Source organism: Bos indicus, chromosome 28 (assembly GCF_029378745.1).
Source record: "Bos indicus isolate NIAB-ARS_2022 breed Sahiwal x Tharparkar chromosome 28, NIAB-ARS_B.indTharparkar_mat_pri_1.0, whole genome shotgun sequence".
Lineage (NCBI taxonomy): Eukaryota > Metazoa > Chordata > Mammalia > Artiodactyla > Bovidae > Bos > Bos indicus.
The window spans coordinates 26,444,388-26,468,588 of record NC_091787.1 but is presented as its reverse complement, the minus strand read 5'-3'; the positions used below and the strand labels follow the sequence as shown (position 1 = coordinate 26,468,588).

The 24,201-nt window shown below is 44.7% G+C and overlaps 2 protein-coding genes across 5 annotated transcripts; both read left to right on the top strand.

Moving 5' to 3' along the window:
- The first annotated feature begins 17 nt into the window (after nucleotides 1-17).
- Nucleotides 18-13,518, top strand: SAR1A (secretion associated Ras related GTPase 1A). Of its 3 annotated transcripts, XM_019953872.2 has the most exons (8): nucleotides 21-124; nucleotides 517-733; nucleotides 3,510-3,583; nucleotides 3,702-3,821; nucleotides 4,245-4,310; nucleotides 6,786-6,889; nucleotides 9,980-10,111; nucleotides 11,158-13,518. In XM_019953872.2, exons 3-8 carry the CDS (start codon nucleotides 3,526-3,528, stop codon nucleotides 11,272-11,274), a joined length of 597 nt encoding a protein of 198 aa, XP_019809431.1. In that variant the 5' UTR covers nucleotides 21-124; nucleotides 517-733; nucleotides 3,510-3,525; the 3' UTR covers nucleotides 11,275-13,518. The 3 variants fall into 3 exon arrangements, with proteins under 3 accessions (XP_019809429.1, XP_019809431.1, XP_019809432.1); XM_019953870.2 differs by lacking the exon at nucleotides 517-733 and having other exon boundaries at nucleotides 18-124; XM_019953873.2 differs by lacking the exon at nucleotides 517-733 and having other exon boundaries at nucleotides 40-175.
- Nucleotides 13,519-15,358: 1,840 nt separating this feature from the next.
- TYSND1 (trypsin like peroxisomal matrix peptidase 1) lies at nucleotides 15,359-23,811 on the top strand. Of its 2 annotated transcripts, XM_070782289.1 has the most exons (4): nucleotides 15,380-17,181; nucleotides 19,091-19,221; nucleotides 20,228-20,413; nucleotides 22,858-23,811. In XM_070782289.1, the coding sequence occupies exons 1-4, from the start codon at nucleotides 16,010-16,012 to the stop codon at nucleotides 23,073-23,075; spliced, it is 1,707 nt and encodes a 568-aa protein (XP_070638390.1). In that variant the 5' UTR covers nucleotides 15,380-16,009; the 3' UTR covers nucleotides 23,076-23,811. The 2 variants fall into 2 exon arrangements, with proteins under 2 accessions (XP_019809428.2, XP_070638390.1); XM_019953869.2 differs by lacking the exon at nucleotides 20,228-20,413 and having other exon boundaries at nucleotides 15,359-17,181.
- The last annotated feature ends 390 nt before the right edge of the window (nucleotides 23,812-24,201 follow it).

The following is a 24,201-nucleotide window of genomic DNA, read 5'->3' as shown; positions in this document are numbered from 1 at the left end:
AGTTCCGGGGAGGGGGGGTATTACGTATATCCGGCGAGTAGCTGGCGGTCCCGGGTGCTGCTGGGCTCTGTGCTCTGAGGGAGGGTCCAAGCCGCTTGCTGCCGCCGGAGGAACCCCTTGGGCCGTGAGTCAGGGGGCCTCGGCGAAGGAGGAAGCTGGGGCCGGAGGCGCGAAGGTGGCGGGCAGGGAGGGTCTGGGTGGAGGCCGGCGCAGGCGAGGTTGGGGGAGGAAGTGACACGCAGGCGGTTCTGTGGGGCCGCGGGGCTTGTTCTGGGCGGGGACGGGCCGGCTTGGCCGGGTCTGCTTGGTTCCCTGCCGGCCTCACGGGTATCGGGTCCATCCGCATTTCACTCGGGGGTCTTGGCAGCTGTTGGGCAGGATACCAGTTTTCCTGTCTTTACTGTGCGTCCGGGTTTACGAATCGGCCTCACATCCCCTGTGTCGGATGATTCTCAGCCCTCGGTGGGGTGGATTGAAGTCTTGATAATTATCCTTTTTTTTTTTTTTTTTTTACAGAGATTAAGGCCTGTAGAGGCATAGTGAATTGCTCAAAACCCCGCAGATAGCAAGTGTGACCGTTCGAACTAGATATCCTGGCTCCTAGTCGAGGGCCCTCCCCACCCCCACTTCAGCCACACTTGTATTATCATCTGCTGTCCTGGGTTGAACCCCGTGTTTTCTTCTTCCGCCTCCCTCCTTTTCCCTCTCTTCAGTGCATGGGAAAAAAATCTCGGTTAGTGTTGCCTCTTGTTCTTGTCTTTTCTCTTTTATTTCGGTACATCTGTTTAGGTTGTAACGGGGCTTTACAGAGTTTCGCAGTGGGGCTGCCCTTTGACATTTACCCTGCAGCTAAGCAGAGTTTCCTAGCCAAAAGCCAGCTGCTTGCTATCCCAAATCTGTCTGAAATAGTGTCTTAAAGTTGCTCGGAGCATATATAAGTAACGAGTATGTGCAATATAAGTGATGCATAGCTTTTTTTATTGACTGATCATCAGTCTCGTGCTCTTCATTTATTTGAATCATCCGTCCTTAAATTTGCAAATTTTAGGTACGTTGGCAATGCTTTTGTTGGTAGTTAGAGCCCTTAAGCTAATTTGCCATAAGATGCCATAAGGATTGTAAAGTGGGTCAAGGCTAGAAAAGAAATAAAGTGCTAGTTATTTAACTTATGGTTTAAAAGTTGTGATGAGTTCTAAGGATGAAAACATTGGATTATCATAGCTGTAACTGGTGGTTTAAGAAAGTTTTTTTTGAAGCAGTTTTGTGATTTGCATTGGAATTTTATGTGATATTAAAAGGAAGGGCTTTGACTTTGGCATTAAAATAGAAGGGTTTGAGTCTTCACATTGTTACCTTTTCAGCTGAGCTCTCTTGGTTAAGCTAACTAATCTGGGACCATCAGCGCCCTCATCTTGTTAAATGAAGCCGGGGATCCCTACCTCCTAGGGTTAGTGTGAGGCTGAAATGAGATGTTTGTACAGGCACCTTAGAAACTGAGAAACGACTCACTCGAGGGTGCAAAGCCTAAGATCTCAAGGATGGAGGCACCATCAGAGCCATTTCCTCTTTGGGTAGCACTACTGTGAGGTTCTTTGGGTCCAATAAGGGGGTTTTTTATTTTTTAACATCACCTTCATTTTGGAGGGAAGAATTATAGGATTTTTCAAACAGGGATATCAAGGGAACATAAACTGGAGAGTTAAAGTAGTTCAGTTAATTATGAAACATTCCTTAAAATGGGATTTTCTGCCATTCTGTCACCTCCAGAGAATTTATCTAGTTGGGTACACTTCTGTAATGATGTGGTGAAACTTTACAAAATGTCTATAAAGTACTGACTGCAAACCATTGTAGTACAAATGAATATATGCGTTGGGTTTTAAAGTTGAAATCAGTGGGAGTGACCTTAATGAGACATGCTTTCTAAAGGTAGACTTCAAGTGGTAGAGAAAGAAAATAGGGAAGGATGACTGGTTTGGTAGGATTGCTGAGGAGAGGCACATTGTTCTTTTACTTACCAACAGTGGAAACTTAAGCACAGGAACTTTGTAAGTGTGTTTAAGTCATTGGCCTTCTTAGAGACTAAGTTTCCAGACACAACTATTATTTAACATACTAAATTTGGTTTTTCTACCAAAATATATTTTGATGTTGTTGAAGAAGGCAAAAAAATCTTATTTAGTATCTTTGTATAAAAGCTTTTCCCTCAGTCTCTACCCCCACCCAAACTCCCAAGCTTCTTTTGACCCACCTATGGTAAGCCATAGAAGATAAGCACTAAGCAGTCCTGAAAGTTTACAGGTCAGGCCACAGGCCTGATAAAACCAAACCAAAACAAAAACAGTAATTGGATGAAAAAGAAAACTAACATATACTGTCTCATTCTTTAAATGAATATAGGTAGGTTTTTGTAGTTAACCCTTTTACAGTAAACCTTTACTTTTCTAAAAAAATAAAACTTCAGGGAATTTGTTTGATAACAATTGGCCATATCTAGTGTAAAGCCTTGCGTTCAGGTGTTCTTGCTGTTGGAGAGGAGTGAAAGTGGGTATCATTCTTTTTTCTGCACCAAAACTGGTGCTGAGGCAAACATTCAGTGTGATCAGGAAGTGCTGACTCAGAAAACTAAACACCCACCATTGGCTCTGGATTCTATTACGGTTACATTTAGAGGTCCTCTTGCTTATTCCCAGTATATGTATACCTTTTAGTAGCTTTGTGTCGTCTTCTGTTTTGTCTAGGCTTATGGGAAACAGTAGAAAAAGTGCTGTTAATATCAGTATTGAGGTATGTAATTGGGTAGGAACCTGCCTCTATGTCCTGAATGCATTTTCTTATTTTAAGAAAGTCCATGTTTGTAAAATGGGTTAGGTGAGTCTTAATTATTCACATTATGACTGGACTCTCTTATCTCTTCATGGCTCTCCAACATAGTGCTGTCATCTTTTTCTAATTTGAGACACATCTATAGAAGAGATTAAACAATACTGTTAAAGAAGAGATAGAATTGGTAAATGGAGCAGTGCAAATTGTGCCAGCTAGTAGGATTTTAGCGAGCTTGTTTTTTAGAGTTGTTTACAAGAATGGGTTAATATGCCTTTTATTCTTGTTTTCTAGTTAGCACATCAGTGTGACATTTTGATCCAGATTATTGATGAGGGTGATTTCCTAGAAGTTTTGTTAACTGGTAGACAGCTGTGGTGTATCTAGGGAACGTGAATGAGCAGGTGCCTGGAGAAGTGAGTCATACAGTGAAAGAGGAAAGTGTATCTTTAACACCTAGTGCTCTGAGTATCATAGATTGGAAACTGATAGGAAATCAGGAGTTTATGCAGATCTGAGTACCCCAGAGACTTCCACTGCCCTCCAGGGTGCAAAATCCTTTGATTTTTTAGGTCCAAAATATGGGGCCCTAACCATGCATGAAGGCCAGCAAATGCGAGTTAACGTCTCCAGAAGTATATCAGCATTCACAAGGCTAATGTTTGCTGCTTTCCTATTTTATACAGGGAGTAAGCATTAATAATGTCTTTCATCTTTGAGTGGATCTACAATGGCTTCAGCAGTGTGCTCCAGTTCCTAGGTAAAGCCATTTCCCTGAAATACACATTTCAAATGCTGTGCATTTCCCAAAACAATTTAAACATAGGTAGATTTTGCTGTGTAGGAGCTAATTATGCTATTATTATTTTCTTTTTTAGGACTCTACAAGAAATCTGGAAAACTTGTATTCTTGGGTTTGGACAATGCAGGCAAAACCACTCTTCTACACATGCTCAAAGATGACAGACTGGGGCAGCATGTTCCAACGTTACATCCAAGTAGGTTTGAAAATACCTGGTGACCTTTTGTTATTTGAGGGTTAGTGTCAGGGTTGGAGGATGGATCTCCAATTTATGCAGTTCTTTTATTTACTGAAGCCCCAGAAGACTTGACAAACAATTCTCTATAGGACACGCTCAAGTCACATACCCATGAATCTAAAGACCTCTGGAACTTTGTCACTATCTGTTCTCACTAGTCCTGCCATGGGACACATCTCCCATATCTACTTCTAAGGAGTAGCAAGCACTTTGGAGAAAAAGAGACTTGGCTTTTTAAAATAATTGAAGGGTATTTTCACCCTTGTATTCTTTTCTTTACAAAGTGAAAGCTTCATTAGGTTTTACGTTTGTATTGGATTATAATTTTGGTAGCTTGGCCTTGTTGGCTGGAGAAGTTTATTTATTTCCTTTACTTTTCAGCATCAGAAGAGCTGACAATTGCTGGAATGACTTTTACAACTTTTGATCTTGGTGGGCATGAGCAAGGTAAGAGATGATTCAGTAGAAGGGTGATGTTGGCTTCTGGATCATTTTGTTCCCCTTTTTCAAAGCAGAGTCTCATATATACCTTTTAAATTGCTTTCTAATAACATGAATATTCCCTTACATAATCATAATAATTGTCAAACCCAGAAAGTTTCATTTACCTACTCTATAGTGTATACTGCCTTTTTTTGGTCATTTGTTCTGGTAAGCTCCTTTAAACATTTTCCCTCTCTTAAACAAGATCCAGTACAGTATCACATGTTGAATTTAATCATGTCTCTTTTTTATCATTTATTCAGTGGAGTGTATGTAGGAAATTATTTGTAATTTTAAGTCATTTTAAATTTGTCAAGAGTTGCAAAGATAGTAGAGTGACTATTTGTGATCACTTTGATCTGAACTGATATTTTGTGTATTCTCCCCATTTGGGGCCGTTGATGGAACATTTTCTTCTGCCTTGTTCTCCTCAGTGCTTTGTGCCTTACTCAGCCTATGTCTGCTTGGTTCCCAGATTCCTATCTGGTGTTTATGCAGAATTTGGGGCATCTTTATCTAATGGATGCCCACTTTACATTTGGCATGACTTTATAGTCAGTGATTTTATTAACATTACATTTACTTTATTCATGTAATATTTATATTCTACAAAATCATATATGTAAAATGATCATCAGCACATAAAATACTTATACAAAAACGTGACTGAAAGAACATGTACAGAAACATCAGCAGTGGCTATGTATTGATGGAGGGCTACAGATGATCTTGTTTCCTTTTTTCCTATAATAAGCTTGTATCATTTTCATTCAGGTAGAGAACGGTGCATGGTATCTTTTCTGCTTCTTTCAGAAGTATCTGTAGCCACTTAACAGATTTAAATTCGGAGATAAAATAGTTGTAAGCTGAACTGAGACCATCTGGAGAATGCAGAAGGAGGAGGTGTTTTTAGATACCTGAATTGGGAATTGTATATTATTTGGTGTGATAAATTTAGCTTTCAGGTTTTGATAAGAGTAGAAAAGGAAATGCATTTATGTACAGATGGTCTCCAACTTAACAATGATTTAACTTAAGATTTTTGACTTTACGATAAAACAGCCTTTCGTCATGCTGGGCAGCTCCCCGTCAGCCATGAGATCCCGAGAGTAAACAACTGATATACTTGAAATCATTCTGTGCCCATGCACCGTGCTTTTCTTCATACAGCATTTCATACAAACATATAGTATTCAATGAATTACATGAGAAAGTCAACACATTATAAAATAGGCTTTGTGTTAGATGACTTTGCCCAACTATAAGCTGATATAAGTGTTCTGAGCACTTTTAAGGTAGGCTAGGTTAAGCTATATTTGGAAGGTTTATCAAATACATTTTGACTTAGGAGATTTTCAATTTACAATAGATTTATTGGGATATAACCCCATTATAAAGAAAAATTTGTCCATAGTTTTGTTTGAGGAAAATTTACTTAACGGAAACATTTTTTTCCATAATAACCTTGCTACATTTTACACAAATTACTGAGATGCTGTTGGGAGGGTTTTTCGGTTTTTTTGGTTTTGTTTTTTGGTATAACTTAAAAATTTAACTTATAAAAGTAGTCCAGGATTAACGTAGCAAATTCAGTATATGTTGAGTATACAAATCTGAAAGGTAAAAGTGAAATTCCCCCAACTTCTCCTTCACAGTCCCACTCTTCAGAAGTGACCACTGTTAAATGTTTGATGTAGAAATGCTTCCTTAATCATCCCATAGAAATGAATGGCTTAGAAATTATAATACAGTTAAAGCACTGCTTCCCAGATCATTGTCGCATCATGTTATAAACCAAAAATTGAAATTTATAAGGCACACTGGGTTAAATTAGGAGACAGGTAACTGGCTGGAAACGTCAAGCACCTGGCAAGCCCTGTCTCCCTGTGGGCTGAGTGGATGAAAGTGTCAGTACGCTTACAAATTGGTTAGTTAGGAACTAACTTGGGACTACAGTTATATGGATAAATAATTTGCATCCTGATATTCTAACTCAGAAGTTGCAAACTAAAATGGTTCTGGGGTGAGGTAGGTCATTTAAGTGAGTGAAATCGGGAGTGAGACAGTAGGAAGTGGTGGAAACTTTGACAGACAAGAACTGAAGCCGCATGTAAAGGGGCAGCCACTGCTCAGTCCGCTGATTATTATCCACCCAGTATATGTGGACTGATAGGCGTGGGATTGCCAGATGTTGTACTTTTTCAGAAAATCAGGCAGAAAACCCTGATTTTAGTATTTAAATAAATCAGATTCAGTTCATGGACCATCAGTTTATTCGTCCTCTGTTCTGACTTAATACTGGCTAGGACTTGGAGAATCTGTACAGAGTTTAATGCTATTGAAACCTGGCCAGAATTTGCTTACTTCATAGACCATTAAGTTATTCATATTCAGCATATATGTTTTTAAATTGATGCAACCGCAAACTTTCTCTTTTAGCACGTCGGGTTTGGAAAAATTACCTCCCAGCAATTAATGGGATTGTCTTTCTGGTGGACTGTGCAGATCATCCTCGACTTATGGAATCCAAAGTTGAGCTTAACGTATGTTTATATTTTCTTTTTCTTTTCTTGGTCTCTGTTTCTTTTAAGAAATACAACTTAGTAGTGCCAGTACTTAATCATTCCAGTTAACATTTGGTAAAAGTCCTAGCTACAGGAAGAAAGTATTTTAAAATCAAAAACATTATTTTTCAATGTTCTGAGGAATCTTGTCTTAAACGCAAGTAAATTAACTTTGCTTAAATTTATCACAGGGTGATTCTATGTGCGGTTTGCTCAGGACATTCTGCAGTTAATCCCTGTTTTCCCAGCATAATTAATGTCTTTCCCTTTCACGCATCACGTATGTTCACTCTTTATGATGTGTTGGCATAGTGAAACCTTAAAGGAGATATTAGAGTTCTTTGTGCTTTTGAATCTGTGTTCTCAGGTTGTACCTGCCCAGCCTTTGGCACTGAGTGACCTCCTAGACCTTAACAGGCTGTTCTGTCTTCAGTTTTGGTCACATGCATTTTTTGATATTAACTAGGATTCATGTCGGATTTTTTCCTTTTTCAACATTGCATTTTTCTTGTCTTGATCGTTTCTGTAACGTTGCCTTTATAATCCATACTGTGTCACTCTGCCTCTTCTTTCTCTTTGATTTATAACTCTCTGCATTCTTGTGTCTGGCAATTTGAACCTCTCTCTGGTGGAAGTATGTTTGTTGAATCTGAAGCTGTAGTCTTATGATCCTTCCCTTACTTGACCCCTTGGCACTCGTCATTCTCTCTGTCTGTAAACTCCCCTTTACATTCTTGGTTTTGGTGTTTTCTCTGGCTGATACTTCTCTGACTCCTGGCACAAGCGCCCATTCCCCCTGCTTAGCCCTTAAATCTAGGTGCTCCCCAGGGTCTGTACTTTTTCCCAGGCTGGTCCAGGCTTGTCCCATTCTTTCATCTGCAACCCATCATGCCAGTGACCCCCAAATGGGTTTCTATTATTTGAATCTCTCTTGAGCTCCAACCTCATACATAGTGTTACTTATTAGAAACTCTGCCTACCAATTCTGTCCTCCCAGAGTGGAACTATTCGTCTTACCCATCCTGTACCTGTACACGCAGTGAATGACTATAGATTTCACCACCACCCTGCCATATACTACTTGTCTTTGCCCTCCTTAATATCCTTGAGTAGATCTCTTAACAGTCTGGGGATAAAATCTACAGCTCTTTTGCATAGCACATAAGTTCTTTTATAATCTTTGTTCTGTTTATTTCTCCAGCTTTTCCATTGCCTACCTTGAACTACATTCCAAACATAGATAACAACTTGCCCTCCCTTGAATATTCAGAAGTAACTGTCTATTCAGAAGTAACTGTCTCTTCCTGGTTTTCTCACCTGACCCTTACCCGCTTTTGCTTGCAAATTTCTAAATGTCCTTTAAGAGATCCCACAATTTAGGTATGACTGTTTCTGAGAAGCCTTCTCTGACCTCTCAGACTATTAGACTCTCCATCTTACCAGCATCTGTTGTTTTTACTGATTTTATTAGGTCTCTCCCACTGAAACTTAGATGTAGGGATCTTGTCTTATTTCTTTGTGAAACCCCCATATCTAGGTAGAGAGAAGACAATGGCAACCCACTCCAGTACTCTAGCCTGGAAAATCCCATGGACGGAGGAGCCTCGTAGGCTGCAGTCCATGGGGTTGCAAAGAGTCAGACACAACTGAGGGACTTCACTTTCCCTTTTCACTTTCATGCATTGGAGAAGGAAATGGTGACCCACTCCAGCGTTCTTGCCTGGAGAATCCCAGGGACGGGGGAGCCTGGTGGGTTGCCGTCTGTGGGGTCGCACAGAGTCAGACACGACTGAAGTGACTTAGCAGCATATCTAGTAAAGCCTTGGGCATATAATATGCACTTTGTTACTATTTAATGAATGAATAACTTCCTTACTCTGATTTTGTCTAACATTTCTTGGTACTTGAGATGTTCATAGTAGGTTTCCCTTTATCCTTTTAATCCTGCCATCCTTTCCTAGCTCTTCCTGTCAGTGAAATAGATTCCTAGGCTTGAAATGTTTGCCAGCTTCGGCTCCTGTGTTGTCTTATCATTTAGACATCAGTCTTTTCACTTCTTTCTCCAGAATGCTTGCTGCACTATTCCGTACGTGCTGCTATCTTAGGTTAGATCATCATCCCTTACCTGAGCACCACAGATAGATACTATTTGAGAATTCATTGTACTGAAAGTGTAGATTCTATTTAATAATTCCTGGATTTAGGGTCTATTGCAGCTAACTTCTCAGACTGGCACCATAATATTTGTCATACCATCCCAACTCATTTACTCTGTCAAGACACGTCAACATAAATGCTTTAATCCAGCCAGGTGATACTCCGTATGGTTTTATGAACTCTTTCTACTGTAAAGCCATTGGTTATCTTCTTCATTCTTTGGGTTCTGCCTATCCAAACCCTGCCCCTCCTTCAGAGTCCAGTTTAGTTTCCACATCTTTGTTAAGACTTTGCTTAAGTCCATGTCACTGTTTTATTTTCCTGAGTGCCTTTTAGTATTTGTATTCTCTTCCTATTCACTGTGACAGGTAATCATCCACTTGCCGTGCTTTATTGAGAGACGAACATAGAGTGAGGATTTCTTGAGCCAGGGATGTGTCTTCCCTTTCTTTTGTCTTCCTGTCATTGTTGGGGACGGTATGTTGCACACAGGGGGCATCTAGTGAATACTTGGGGTTTCCTGTAGTCTCTTTGAGGCTGTGTAGCCAGAGCTTTGTTCTTCCTGGCCAATGCTCAGTGGAGAGCTGAGGATGGTCTGTGGTTGAGTGATTTAGCTCAGAGTTAAGGTTCTGCTGCTTTACAAATAGACACAACTTTACATTATAATTGTTTTGAAGCTTTTGGGGAATTTTAAACTAATGTCAAGGTAATTTTTAGGGGCTTTTTGCCTAAAGATAAGGGTGTTATATAATGTCAAGATTAACTTTTAGTTAATCACTCAAGTATAAGTATGATCAGATTTTCACTCTGCATTTGGTACCTTGTAGACAAGTTAAAGGCAAAATTATCTTCATTGTCTGGTGGGCTTTTATAGATGCTTCACCCAGCTCTTTTTTTAAATCTTGGCTTTAGGCTTTAATGACAGATGAGACAATATCCAACGTGCCAATCCTTATCTTGGGGAACAAAATTGACAGAACAGATGCAATCAGTGAAGAAAAACTCCGTGAGATATTTGGGCTTTATGGACAGACCACAGGAAAGGTAAGAGAAAAAATCTTCAGCAGATGCATTATAAAGGCAACTCACAGCTTTTGAAACATTCGCGTTTTGCAATCTAGATTTACTTGTCTTTTAAAAGTAACTGGGCTTAACATTGTTTTTCTAGAGGTGATTTGTAGACTGTGAAGGCTGGAGCATGTTCTTTCTTCCCGTGTTTTCTAAGGAGAGTTTTCTTCAGGTATTTGAAAGAGTCTTTAGCTAGAAATTTTTTTGGACTGGAAATTTCAGGTTATGAAGAGTGCTCATTTATATCATTTTCTAAGCATTGAAATTAGAGTACCGGGTTATTCTCTGTGCTCCTGCTGAGAGAGGTAGGACTGTTACTTCTGTTTGGAGATGAGGAAATTAAGAGGGATTGGTTCAGGTCTACACAGCAAGTCAGTGATAAAACCAGGAATAGAACACGGATCTTCCAGATCAGTAGAATCTTGTTGCAGAAAAGTATGCTTGTGAGAGAAAAATCCAGATCAGCTCTAGTTTATAGGCATCCTGGTCTTTTCAGCATAAGGTTTGGTATATTTAATTTTTAAAAATTTGCTTTTCTGGAATCTATAGCTTCCTGACTTTTTTGCATGGTTCCTTAGTCTTGCCTCTTCTTGGTTATATAGTTCTTTCTAGAAATACTTCTTTTCATTAGCTTAGTTTTCCATTTTACACACACTTGAATTTTTAATTTTCTTGACATAACCTGTCATTCGTATATATTTCTGAATACTTGTATTAGTAAGAATGTTCTTATTTCTAAGAAATGCTGGACTTCTTTTGTTCATAAGAGAACATGCTTTTCTTGGTTTGCTGCCATAGCTTTCCAGATGAACCAGTTTGTGTGTTCAAAGCAAGGGTGCTTCACAGTGAGAGAATCTGGGAGTAGGACTCTACTGAAAGCATGAACCCCAGTGGCCTTGACCACATTTCTGTAATTAATCCCTGCTCAGATTTGCTTCTGACGATGGAGAAAGTGATTTTTGTCATCACCCTCGCAAGCTTCTCCACATGGAAATGCTAACATGTTGGTTTTCCTCCCCTAGGGGAATGTGACCCTGAAGGAGCTGAATGCCCGCCCCATGGAAGTGTTCATGTGCAGTGTGCTCAAGAGGCAAGGATACGGCGAGGGCTTCCGCTGGCTCTCCCAGTATATTGACTGATGTTTGGACAGTGGAAATAAAAGAGTTTTACTTCTCTGGACTGATCCTATTCACAGCTTCCTCACGAACTTTTCTAATAGAACAAGGAAAGCTCTCCGACCGTGTCCGGCGTTGAGAAGCCAAGAGTCTCTGTCTGCTCTCTCATTGCCCAGTGGTGACATGTGCTCTTCTCCACACTGTTGGGAGCTAATGCTGCCCCACGTGCTGGTGCAGGTCAGCACCCCGGGACTTGGAGGTGGCAGGATTTGTCGAGTAGAGCTGTGTGCCATCACGGGCCACCTGGAAAGAAAAACACGTCTCACCACTGTGGTTGATTTCAAAAGAAAGTGATTCTATTTTTTAAAGAAAGTGTTGTTAATGTAATTGGTGACCCTCCTCATAATTTTTTTTTTAAGTTCACAATATACTTGGTCCAGAGTTTTCTTTTCTTTTTTTTTAATCTAGTGAATGGCATTTAAATATTTCATAAAATTATGCACAGATACACGTTGGAGTCCAGAGCTCAGTTAAGTGAACAGCAGGCTGGTGAGAGAGGCTCCCCCGTGTCCCTGACTGCCTTTAGTAGGTGGCACCACCCTGTGCACAGAGCACTAGGGAAGAGCAGAACTCCAGCCTCGCCGCTGAGGCTGGTTTCCACCGTGCCGGGCTCCGGTCATGTCTCCTCCCAACATGGATAGCAGATGGGTCACTGTGGAGGAGTTAGTTCTAGCCTGGGTTATTGTTACTGTCTTTACTCAATAAGTTACCAATTTCAGCCCGTCTTTGCTTTTATGCAGTTTTAAACTTTGATTTCTTTCTGTAGCACCTTCTTCATTTTCAGTTGTAAAAAGTGACTTTGGCCTCATGAAAGATTTGAGTACATCTCCCATGTTGTCACACACTACAGGTGTGTCCCAGTCATTTTTGCAAATTCTAGGGGAAATTTTTTTCTCAATAGGAGAGTCACACAGGACAAAGTTAACAGCTTAAGAACTCTTAATTCTGTGAGTTGAGAACTTCGACATCTGATATTATAGCATTTGTTTGAATCTAGGAAAGATTTATTTCACTTGCAGAATTTGGTTTCTTTATTGGACTTCATGAACTCTCTTTTTTTGTATTGGTTATCAATTTTTTTTTTGGTGTTAAAGGTTATCATCTGTAACTTTTCCAGATTTTGGGGGTGGGTGGGAGGTGTTATGAAATTGTCTTTCTCCAGGCCAGAAATAACCTGGGGAAATTCTAATCCAAGAACTGTGTGTTGAGCTGTTCCTTTTGAGCCAGCATCACCTGTCAGTTAGCACCTGGTATAAAAGCCTCAGTGTCCCCAGCAGTGTGATGAGGGTTATTTTTATAGCATTCCACTTTCCTAATGTCAGGTGTGAAATCGGATTTTCATGATCTTAACCAATGTTTTACCCTTGTAGTAAAGGATGAAGGGATAAGAGATGGTCTTCATGTGGAAGGATATCTTCTTTAATGAAAAATTAGAGGTATTTTTCTCAGAACTGAAAATTGTGATGTTGAGGCTTATTTGCAGAGGACTGAACTAAATTCAGTGGATTCTTGCTTTTAATGTGAGAGCATGGAAAGTGTGGATTACACATTCCTGGGGTGAGAGTATTTTTCTTTAGTTGGATTTTGCATTGTTAGTTTTCAGTACTGACCTGTTGGGAAAGCATACTTTTTCACAGCTAGGTACCAAATGCAGAGGCTCAACGAAGCATAAAGCTGGGAAGAGCAAGTTTTTCATTTATTAGCAAGCATAGCTGGTTTGGAAAGGGATTAAAGCCTTAAGTGAACAAATCTAGCTAATGGTGAATGAACTAGGTAGTTAACTTGCATACTTTTGATTTCCTTTGGCTAAAGGTAACCCATACTTCTCTGTCCAGAGATAGGAGAGGTGTGATTGCTTCAGTGTTAGTTTTCTTTTTTTTTTTTTTCTTCCTATTTGTCCCTAGTCAATTTTTAGCAAGCTAGAAAACTATGGATTCTACACAGGGCAGCTCTTTGTGAAAGTGGTTTATTTTGGCCACCGGAGAAAGAGTTGGGATTGAAAAATCAAGTGGCGCCTGTCTGTTTTTTGCCCCACAGAAAACACAGTTCCTATAATAAAATAGAGGAAAGAAGCCGCTGTGAGGAGCTCGGCTCCTAACAGGATCAGAGCTTTGTACAGGAACTCCCATGAATTGAGACTTTTCATTCTGTTTTATCAGAGTGCGTATATGTCCTATTTCAGGAAAAATAAAACAGTCATTTACAGAAGAGAGTCAATCTGTATCTTAAAAGTGTTTTAATAAAAAGTTAAAACAAATTTTCTATCTTGCTCCTTTTTGGCATTGGCTTGTTCTGAGTATGAACATACAACAGGTAAGAGAGACAAACTTTGCTTATGAGGGGATGCAGGGTGTGAGTGTGTGGAAAGACCAGGCCAATTTACACATTCCACTACAAGTAATAAATTGAGTACTGTTTGTGAGCCTTGCAACAAATGGTGGTCCCAGGATTGGTGGTTATTTCTGCAACTGGATGGACATGGCAGACTTTTTGTACAAAATCCCATATATTAACACACTAGTAGGGGCTGGGTTCAATTTAGCCGTGTTTTATCATTTGATATAAAATTGGAGAGATTCAGTTAAATGTTACATTTTGCAAAATAGGAAAAGTAATGAAACGTATGCTTGAGCATTTAGTATGCTTGTAGGAAGCTTTGCTTTTAAAAAACCCAAATAAGGTTCTAAAATTTAAGTACTGGGATAAAATAGAATGGGAAGCAAAATGCAGCAGGTCGTTTTAAATTACCGGAGTATTAAATTACCGGAGACATCTTGAGCTTGAAACATACTGTGAAATGATGGCATGGGTTTTACGTTTATATAAATTTATTTGTGCTACTTGAGTCAGATCAGAGCATAAAAATTAAAGGCCAAGTCAATGAGCCCAGCACTCAGGGGGTCAGGACTGTGCTGTGCTGTGTCATAAATAGAGAAAAACCTGATGCAAACAGTTCATGCTGGAGGCTTGAGCATCACTCTGGAAAGAAACACTTTCTTAATTGCTGGGAAGTTGGATAGTCAGATTTTACTGTGATAAGCCATCTTCTGTGTCAGAAAAAGAAGACAGTACCTGCTATGGGAAAACTGCTGATTTCAGTACTGCTTCATACTATAATGGATCATTTCCCTTTCTCAGACAGGTTTGTGTGACTGGAAATATTGAACATTACCCTGTATTGTGTTGCAGATAAAACCAAGCAGCATTAATTTATTTAAAAATTGACTAGAAAGGTTATGTAGTGTAGCAATTGAATGTTTTTCATTAATGCTGACATAAATATCTCCTAAAATAATTCCATTAAAATTAATGTGTACTTTAGTTGATAGTATGATAAACAGACCTTCATAAAATGTCTAGCTTGTGGTGTCTGCTTCAGGGATATCCAAAACACACTTGTTTGTATTCCTCTGCCTTCAGGGTGACTTCATTGGAAAAGATCAGGGGTGGCAAACTATAGCTTGTGGTCCCGATCTGGCCTGCTGCCTGTTGTATGACCTGTGAGGGGGAAAAAAGTGCAATTTTGTGACATGCTACAATGATAAAAAATTTGAATTCTTTGTAATTTGAATTAAATTTTATTGGAACACAGCCATCCCACTCCTTTGGCTTTTGCACGCTACAGCAGCAGAGCTTAGTATTTGAGACAGAGACTACATGGCTCACAAACCATGATCTATTTACACTCTGGCCCTTTACAGAAAAAGGAACCCCTAACCTAGATAAATACTATATAAACCATATAAATGTCTTTATATGAAATGTGTATACTGCCAACTATAGGGTTGTGTAATTTAAAACTTTGACTTCAGTTACTGTTTATCCTGGGCTTCCCTGGTGGCTCAGTGGTAAAGAATCTGCCTGCCAATGCAGGAGATGCAAGAGACCTGAGTGGGGAAGATCCCTTGGAGGAGGAAATGGCAACCCATTCCAGTATTCTTACCTGGGAAATCCCATGGAGAGAGGAGCCAGGCGGGCTACAGTCCATGGGTTCACAAAAAGTCGGACACTACTTAGCAACTAAACAACAACTGCTTATCAGTTTTGAAGGCCAATTTTATTTTGAGCAAATCCAGTTTCCATGAGATTGGTAGCGTGGTCTTTGGCATCAAAAGACCCGAGTTGTATCTTATGAGCTCTATTATCTCCTAGTGGATTGCTGTACGGTTTACTTACAAAATTTCAAAGTACTGAACGGCTTCTTTGCCCGTCTTATCCCAGGGATCAGAGGTCAGATGTCTCCTACACCTGGGCAGATACTGACAGGGACCCGTTAGGGACTGGGCAAATCTACGCACGGCACCACACATTTGTATTCCCTTTCCTGCAGCTCAGCGAACAGAGACGAGACTAGGCTCCGAAGGACCAGCACGCCCTTATCTCCCGGTAAAAGCCACATTCCTGTCACTCTCCCGGGGCTCGTCCTCCGGTCCTACAGCTCCCGCTTACATTGCGCTGGTGACCTGAACGGTCTAGGGCGGGGAAAGGCGGGGTTAGCCTCAGCAGCCAATCAGGACTCGGCCCCTTGCCCAGCCAATGGGGTTTAGCCAATCCGGCCTGACAAGGAAGCCCTGGGACAGTGCTTGCGCCTCTTGCTTCCAGCTTTGGGTGGCGCTACGTGGGGTCAGCTGGTTCCGGTCGTGGTCTTTGCTCACTCGCTCGCTCTCCGGGAAGCCCTCGGTGTGCCGTCCCGGAGGCCATGGGGCGTCAGTGGGGGCCCGCCATGAGGGCAGCTGAGCAGGCGGGCTGCGTGGTGAGCGCCTCCCGGGCAGGGCAGCCCGAGGCAGGCTCGTGGAGCTGCAGCGGGGTGATCCTGAACCGTCGCCCGGGCCTGGTGCTGTGCCATGGGGGCATCTTCACCCCCTTCCTGCGGGCCGGCAGCGGGGCGCTGACCGCTGCGAGCACCGCCTTCCTGCCGGGCGACAGTTGCGGCGACGACCTGCGCCTGCACGTGCAGTGCGGCCCAACCGCCGCAAGTCCGGCAGGCCGCGCGGAGCGGGGTCGCCCGGGGTTGTGCACGCCCCAGTGCGCCGGCCTGGAACCCGGCCCGCCCGCCCGGCCCCGCGGGCGGCCACTGCAGCCCCCGCGCCCCGCCGAGCTTCTGCTGCTGTTGAGCTGCCCGGCCTTCCGGGGCCACTTCGTGCGCCTCTTCGGCGGCGAGGAGGCCGAGCAGTGGCGCTTCGCAAACGCCGCACCGGATGATGAGGTGTCGGAGGAAGAGGAGGAGGACCAGCTGAGAGCGCTGGGGTGGTTCGCACTGCTTCGCGTGCGGCCGGAGATGGAGAAGGAGGCGGAGGAGCGAGGGCCGGTATTGGCCGTGGCGCCTCTCGGGGACGTGCCCAAGGGCGCACCGCTCCTGGCTTGCGGCTCCCCGTTCGGGGCCTTCTGCCCGGACATCTTTCTCAATACGCTCAGCCGCGGTGTGCTCAGCAACTCAGCCGGCCCGCTGCTGCTCACCGATGCCCGCTGCCTGCCAGGCACGGAGGGCGGAGGCGTGTTCGCGTCGCGGCCCGCGGGGGCGTTGGTGGCGCTGGTGGCTGCACCCCTCTGCTGGAAGGCCCGCGAGTGGGTGGGCCTCACGCTGCTCTGCGCCGCCGCCCCACTGCTCAGCGTAGCCCGAGCCGCCCTCTGCCGCCTTCACCCCGACACTGCCGCCCTGGCTGCCCTCCTACCGCCTGAGATGGGTGCCCCATGGGGCCTGCCCCTCCGATACCGAGACCCCGGGCCCCCTTGGGCAGCTGCGGCCGTGCTGGTGGAGTGTGGTTCTGTCTGGGGCTCCGGAGTGGCCGTGGCGCCCCATCTCGTGGTGACCTGCCGGCATGTGGCCCCTCGGGAGACGGCGAGGGTCCTGGTGCACTCCACTACCCCCAAGTAAGGCCCTGAAGGTTGCCCGCACTCCACTCCCTCACCAGCTGTCAGGACTAGATTCCAGGCCTCAGGTCATAATCCTGAGGACTATGGAGGCCTTCTGGTCTCAGGCTCATGCCTTGGAGGTGCACTGTGTGTAGGGGCCTGGGACCCTCCTCTCATCCTTGGTACTCAGAACCCCAGAGTAGGGAGTTCTGTGCCTCCTGGCAGAGGGTGAATGGGACTTGGGCAAGATGCCAAGCAACTCTGGAGATCTGTGGCGCCGTTCAGCATCCCTGACTAAGCATCACTGAGCTCCCACTCCCAGTCTGAATTCCTTCTGGGCAACTCCTCTGTCTCAGCCTTGCACCCACACACACCCAGAGGCCCTTGAATGGAGTCTTCCTAACCCTGTTCTCTTTCCCCTGAATGCCTAGTGAAATGCCAGGGGCCCAGGGTGCCACCCTTCTGGAGTAGGAGAGGAGCCTGTTACTCTTACTTGATTTATCTCTTAGATCTTAACCAGAACATCCCTTCTGGATCAGAATGACAGATATGGGATTCCACCTAATAATAATATTAGAGTGGGGCCCAGGCAAATAGGTATATTTTGAACAGTTGTGGGGTGGTCTTGGCCGCCAGTTTAGAACTTCAGACAGTCATTTGTCCCCTCTCTGCAAGGAAAGCACTCCTGCTGTCATGTACTTTCACTTGCTCTGACAGTGGAGTCGGCAGCCTCAGCTTCTTGGCTTGATTTTCCAATACGTGTTCTTTCTGTTTCTTCTGTAATCCCAGGTACTTTACCTAGGCCAAAGCAAAGCACTATAGCACCTTGGTGTAACTGTTGTTCTCCTGTACGTGGTCCAACCCAACTTCTCAGCTCAGATCTTCCCAAATGCCTCTACTGAACTTCCAAGGTTAACCCAGCCTGGCTTTGCCATAGAAATCCCCTCTTGACAATCAACAGGATGGCCATGACTTTATAGGGAAGACTGATACTGAGAATTTTCCTCTGTGTGTGGTCCCCAATTCCTCCCCCCTCCCACCGTCCCCCACCCCAACATACTCTTGGTCCTAGGGAACCCACCAGGTCTCCTGGAAGCTACTCCTGCAGTGTGTGTAACAGGCAACCATGCATAATCTTGGGCAATGTGCTTAATCTGTCTAAGCTGCTTTCCCAGGAATTGACATGTAAAGTCTTGCTACTGCCACATAGTAAGAGCTATAGAAGTGCTAGCATCTATATAAACACGGACCCAGAGGATGAAATTGTATCATGTGTGTCCCACTAAATGACAAGACTGTTGGTATCAAATGAGGGAGAAAAGGAAGACCCTGGGAAAATCAGCCCTGGCTCCTCCCGCTAACTGCTGCTGCTGCTGCTACTGCTGCTAAGTCGCTTCAGTCGTGTCCTACTCTGTGCAGCCCCACAGACGGCAGCCCACCAGGCTCCTCTATTCGTGGGATTTTCCAGGCAAGAGTACTGGAGTGGGGTGCCATTGCCTTCTCCCACTAACTGTGTGACTGTGAGATATATTTACTCAGCCTCTCTGGGCCTCAAAAGCACCATCTGAAATGGAGATAATACCAGTGTCTAGTTCATGGGGCTGCTCTGAGGACTAAATGAAATGATGTCCATAGAACATTAACACCAGGCCTGGCCCACAGCGCTCCCTGGGTGCTGGGTGTCTGTGATCATGATAACGTGCAGGAACCCATATATAGAGGTACTCTGCGCTTGGTAAAGCATACTTGGAAATTCTACAGAACAGCTAAGTGATGTGCCCAGAGTTGCTTGCAGGTATGTTCCAGGGCTAACACCAAATCTTTTGAGTCCCGAGTTCGTGGTTTTTACTGTTACTCATTATTTTGCTTCCTTCCAGTGCTAAAGGTTGGGAGAGCTAGCCTGTCATTTTGTTTCTCTTGTATCCAGGAGTGCCATAATCTGGGGACGTGTGGTGTTTGCCACCCAGGAGACGTCTCCCTATGACATAGCAGTTGTGAGACTGGAGGAGGACCTAGATGGTGTCCCTGTACCTGTGCCTGCTGAGCATTTCCATGAAGGTAATGAACAAAGGGTCCCTTTGGTCAGGAAAGGACCTTGGAAAATCAGTGTTGGGCACATCAAGCCTACAGATCAGGGGCCAGCCCCTCAGATCAGCTTCCTTCCCCACCCTTGCTGGAGTAACGAGTCAAGCTGGCACCTCGTTGCATCCTGGTTACAGTGCTTTGGCTGGAGTTGCTCTTAGAGGCCTCCCTGCTGTGCTCAGCATGCCCACGGTGCTGGGGGGCAGGTGGAATTCCCAGCGGAAGATAAAGCATGTCTTTTTCCTGAGGCCCTGCAGCAGTGTAGTGTGGAGGTGCTGAACCTTGAGGACTCCTTATAACACTGCAGGCTGGTCTGCGAGGCTCCAGTGGCATGATTGGAGTGAAAGGCCTTGTGATGCTGCCACAGAAGTACCAGATGTTTTGGTTTGTGGATGTGATTTGTTATTACGTAACAAGGATTATGAGCTCACTGCATTGGCGTCTCTTCTGCCACTTACTAGCCCTGAATCCTTGGACAGGCAACTTCATATTCTTTGTCTCAGTTTCCACATTTGTAAAATGGGGATAATGCTACTTACCCCTAGGTCTTGTGAGGACTGGGTGAAATATTGCCTGTAAAGCACTTGGTGAAGGAAGGTGATGCCCATTTTGTAGTTATTGTCAGGGTTTTATTTTCACCAATAGACTTTTTAGTCCTAGGAGTTGGGTGTTAATTCCACAAACATGTATTGAGCACCTGGCTAGATGCTAGGAATCCTAAAAAGTGACTACCCAGTCCAGAAGGGGAATGAGGGCTGAAGAGAAATGATGGAGCAGATACAGTGGAGGTCCTGACCTCTTTCTGTAGGGGCCTGGGGAAAGTTCTCATGGAGGCAACAGGCATCTGAGCAGAAACTAGAAAGGCAGACAGGGTTTGGAAATTCGGAGAGGATTGGTGGGGGTGGGGGGGGGCTTGGCGAGGGTGTGAGTCCTGCCAGACGGAGGAGGCTCCCCAGCTTAACCCTCCTTCCTTCCCTGGCAGGTGAGGCTGTCAGTGTAGTGGGCTTCGGCGTCTTCGGCCAGGCTTGCGGGCCCTCGGTGACCTCAGGCATCCTGTCGGCTGTGGTGCGGGTGGATGACACGCCGGTGATGCTGCAGACCACGTGTGCCGTGCATGGTGGCTCCAGCGGGGGACCGCTCTTCTCTGCCTGCTCCGGGCACCTCCTGGGTAACCAGCCCCTTGGCCCTCTCCCGGCCTTCCCCTGGCCAGAGCCTCAGTCCCACCCACGAGTGCCCAGTGACCAGCCCTAGCAGCCACCCTGTCTGGAAGGATGATGGGCCTTATGCCCAGAGCTAATTAGCCAAGGTTTTTTGGACTGTGGTGCTTCTGAGGTCGGAGAGGGTGGATGCTGGGCTTGGAGGGAAGAGATCTGAGTTCTAGTCCTTTCTCTGCCACTAAGGCACTCCACGACCTCAGGTAAGTCACTTAATATCATTTGATCTGTGAAACTCAGTAGTTGGATGAGTCCAAGGGTCACAAACTCAAAAGCCCAACCTACCAGTTGGGCAAGTAAAGTGAATGAGTGAATGAATGAGTGAGTGAGTGAGTGAGTGCATATCTTCAGTGAGTGGAGGACAAAGGAGAAACGGGGTGAACACCACTCAACTCCAGCACATTCTTGCCTCATTACAAAGATATGTGGGCCTAACACTGGCTGACTTTACAGTTTTTCACAAGAAAGTGTGAACTCTTTTTTTTTTTTTTAATAAATATGTGTTTGTTAAATCTTTCAATTTAAAATTTTTGTTAAGTTTTTAAAAAAAAAAATCTGTTTAAAAAAAAGCCAACCATGAGTCCATATGGATACCTCCACCTACAGTCCAGCACACAGGGTTCATGCAAGCCTTCCCCTTCCCTTACTTCTGACTGCTTTCTCCCATATGAGAAACGTTGCCTTTTTGTTGCTAGCTGCAGTAGATTTACTTATTTCTTCAACTGTAGTGTACAAAAAAAGTACTTTCAGAATTCCTAACCACATCCCTGTGAGAAACATATTTACCAACTAGAAGACAATATTTGAGCGAGTACCGTTCTTTAGCCTTAAAGTGTCCAGTCAAAAAGCTGTTTTCCAAAGTTTCTTAGATTAGCTCCTTCCCCTTCAGAATGGTTATGTGATTCATTTGAAATACAGTTAGGTACATTCATCCTAGTCCGAATTCCATCTTTCTCCCATATACTGGTTGACCTTCTAAAAGATGTGTACAGATAAATGGATACAGAGATAAATATAAATGTGTGTATGCATGAGTTTGTGTGTGTGTGTATATACATATGTCTCTTATCTCGGTCTGCTGAGAGGGGCTAGAAGCCAGTGACACTCCAGTTGCAATGAGCATGCCGAGAGTCCAGATCTTGGTTTCTAAGAGTCATTCTCTAATAAAAAGAACCAGGAACTGACTGATTCCAGGGCTGCTTTGTGGTACTGGAAAGGAAGCAAACCCTAAGAAAAACCAAATGATGAGTGTGTCAAATGTTGAAAAACCCAAGAGCTGATGTGAAGGAGCTCCTGTTGGAACAATTTGAGCAACAAAACAAATAGTAGTAGTATTGGATTGTAACCCAAGCAAAGAATGAATACTCGTGAGTCTATACTGATATAAGTTAATATTGAATGAATTAAAAAATGGAGACAAAGGATAGCTTTCCCTTATGGAAGAATTTCTATTAATAAATGTAGGAGAAATGAAGCTCAGTAGTTGTAGCACATGGGCCTAGTTACCCCATAGCATAAGGGATCTTCCCAGACCAGGGATTGAACTGGTGTCCCTTGTATTGTAAGCCAGATTTTTAACCACTGGACTACCAGACCAGACACACCTCAGTCTTAATCGTGAGAAAACATCAGGTCAACCCAAATTGAGGGACATTCTACAGAATAATTGACCTGTACTCTTCAATGTGTCAAGGCTGTGGAAGATAGACACTGGAAGTGACTCAGATAGGAGGAGACCCAGGAGACATGATGACTAAATGCCATGTGGGATCCTGGATCAGAAGAAGAGCATTAGTGCAAACCCTGGTCCATCCAAGTGAGTTCTGTCCTTTAGTTAATAGCATGTCACGAAGCTTAATTTCTTGGTTTTGATCAATGTGGTGTGGTGACATAAGGAAAAGCTGGGTCCAGGATGTACAGGAACTCTGTACTATTTGGGCAAGACTCCTAAAATTTTCTTCAAAAAATTCATATACATGCACTGAGCTGGCCACCCAAAACTTCTGTGTGAGTCTGATTCATTCATTCATTCACTCAACAAGTGCGTGTTGAGGTCCCGCTATCCCAGGCCCTCTTTCAGGTCCTGGCGAGATTATGAATAAAACACAGCAGCCCAGCCCTCATGGAGCTGAAAGATAACAGAAGTTGGAGAGAAAAATACCAAAATAAGTGAGACATAGTGTTAGATACTGATAGCGTTAGGGAGAAAGTAAAGCCAGGAAGGAGGACTGGGGCATGAGGGGCCTATGTCAATACATGAAGCCTGGTGTCTGTCACTGTGAGGGGTATTCAGCACCCCCGCCCTCGACAGGCCCAGGGCCTCCAGGATAGAGGTGGGTCTCCCTCCCTTCCCTGAGCCTTCGCTCATGCCCTCTTTTCCTCTCTGTCTTCTGAACAGGCATTGTCGCCAGCAACACCCGGGACAATAATACGGGGGCCACATACCCCCACCTGAACTTCAGCATCCCCATCACGGTGCTCCAGCCGGCCCTGCAGCAGTACAGCCAGACAGGCGACCTGGGCGGCTTCCGCCAGCTAGACCGCGCCTCCGAGCCAGTGAGGGTGGTGTGGCGGCTGCAGCGGCCCCCAGCAGAGGCCCTGCGGAGCAAGCTCTGAAGCTGTGTCACCCCTCTGCGGGGGAGAGCAGCCCTTTGATGCCGTGGGGAAGGCTGATGCTGGCGGCCTCAGGATCCAGACGGGACCCACCAGAGCCCAGTTGCCTCCCCTTCACTACCCACCTTGCTCAGCTCTGGAGTCTGGACCAAACTTCTCTTTAGCTGCTGGGGACCTCTTACCGGGCAGGCCGTTTGGGGGCGCTTTCTCTCTCTGCCCCCTGACAGTAGACTCAGCTCTGTCCCTTCCCTTCTGGCGAGCTCAGGACAGCCGTACAACAGCCCTGGTCCTGACAGAGATGCTGGCTGCAAGACAGGCCCAGTCCTGGTTTCGAGTCTGTCCCCTGTCACCTGATGATCGCTGGCCACCTGGAGCAGCATCTTCCCTGGGGCCTTGGCTCCTCTCTGCCCTCGGTCAGAATGGGGCTGACAGAGCACTGGGGCTTCCTCGGAAAAACCTCAGCAGAGGGGCTCTGCTCCGAAGACCAGAGCTGCAAGAAAAAGCATCATCCTGTTCCGTGGACCGGCAGTGGCATCCCTGGAAGCCAGGACTCCCGGCTGTTCGTATGTCAGGTGCCCTGACCTCTGGGGCACTCACACACAGTGCTTTCGTTTTCCAGCCTGGGAAATGGGCCTCAGGGATCTGGGGTGGGGTGGAGGAGTGGGATGTGTCTTGCTGGGCTGTCTGGTTGGGGTTCAGGAATAAACAGGACCTCCAAGGGATGAGTCCTTATATGTCAGATTCTTTTTTTGTTTCATGAGTTGAATGGGGAATAGGAAAGCTCCAGGCACAGAAGTACACACTTTCTGTCCTGCTGTCTCAGTGGGGTTGATCTCACAGGACACTCTTGTGTCAGACTAGTCCTAGTAGCTGGTTGTAGGGCCAGTCAGCCCTGGATGGGCTTGCAGGCCTGGGTCAGTAGTGGTCTTGGCCTGGTAGCAGATGTTTACAGGGTGCCTAGCTGAGCCAGGCCCAGGGATGGACAGGAGTTGGGGAGTTCAAAGGTGAACAAGGCCATGGTGGCCCCTAGGAGTTAAGACTAACCCCTGGAGTCAGGAACATGTATTGCATGCCCAGGGCCTTGTGTGTGCCAGCCTTCAAGAAATAATTGTTAAATCATTGACAGATT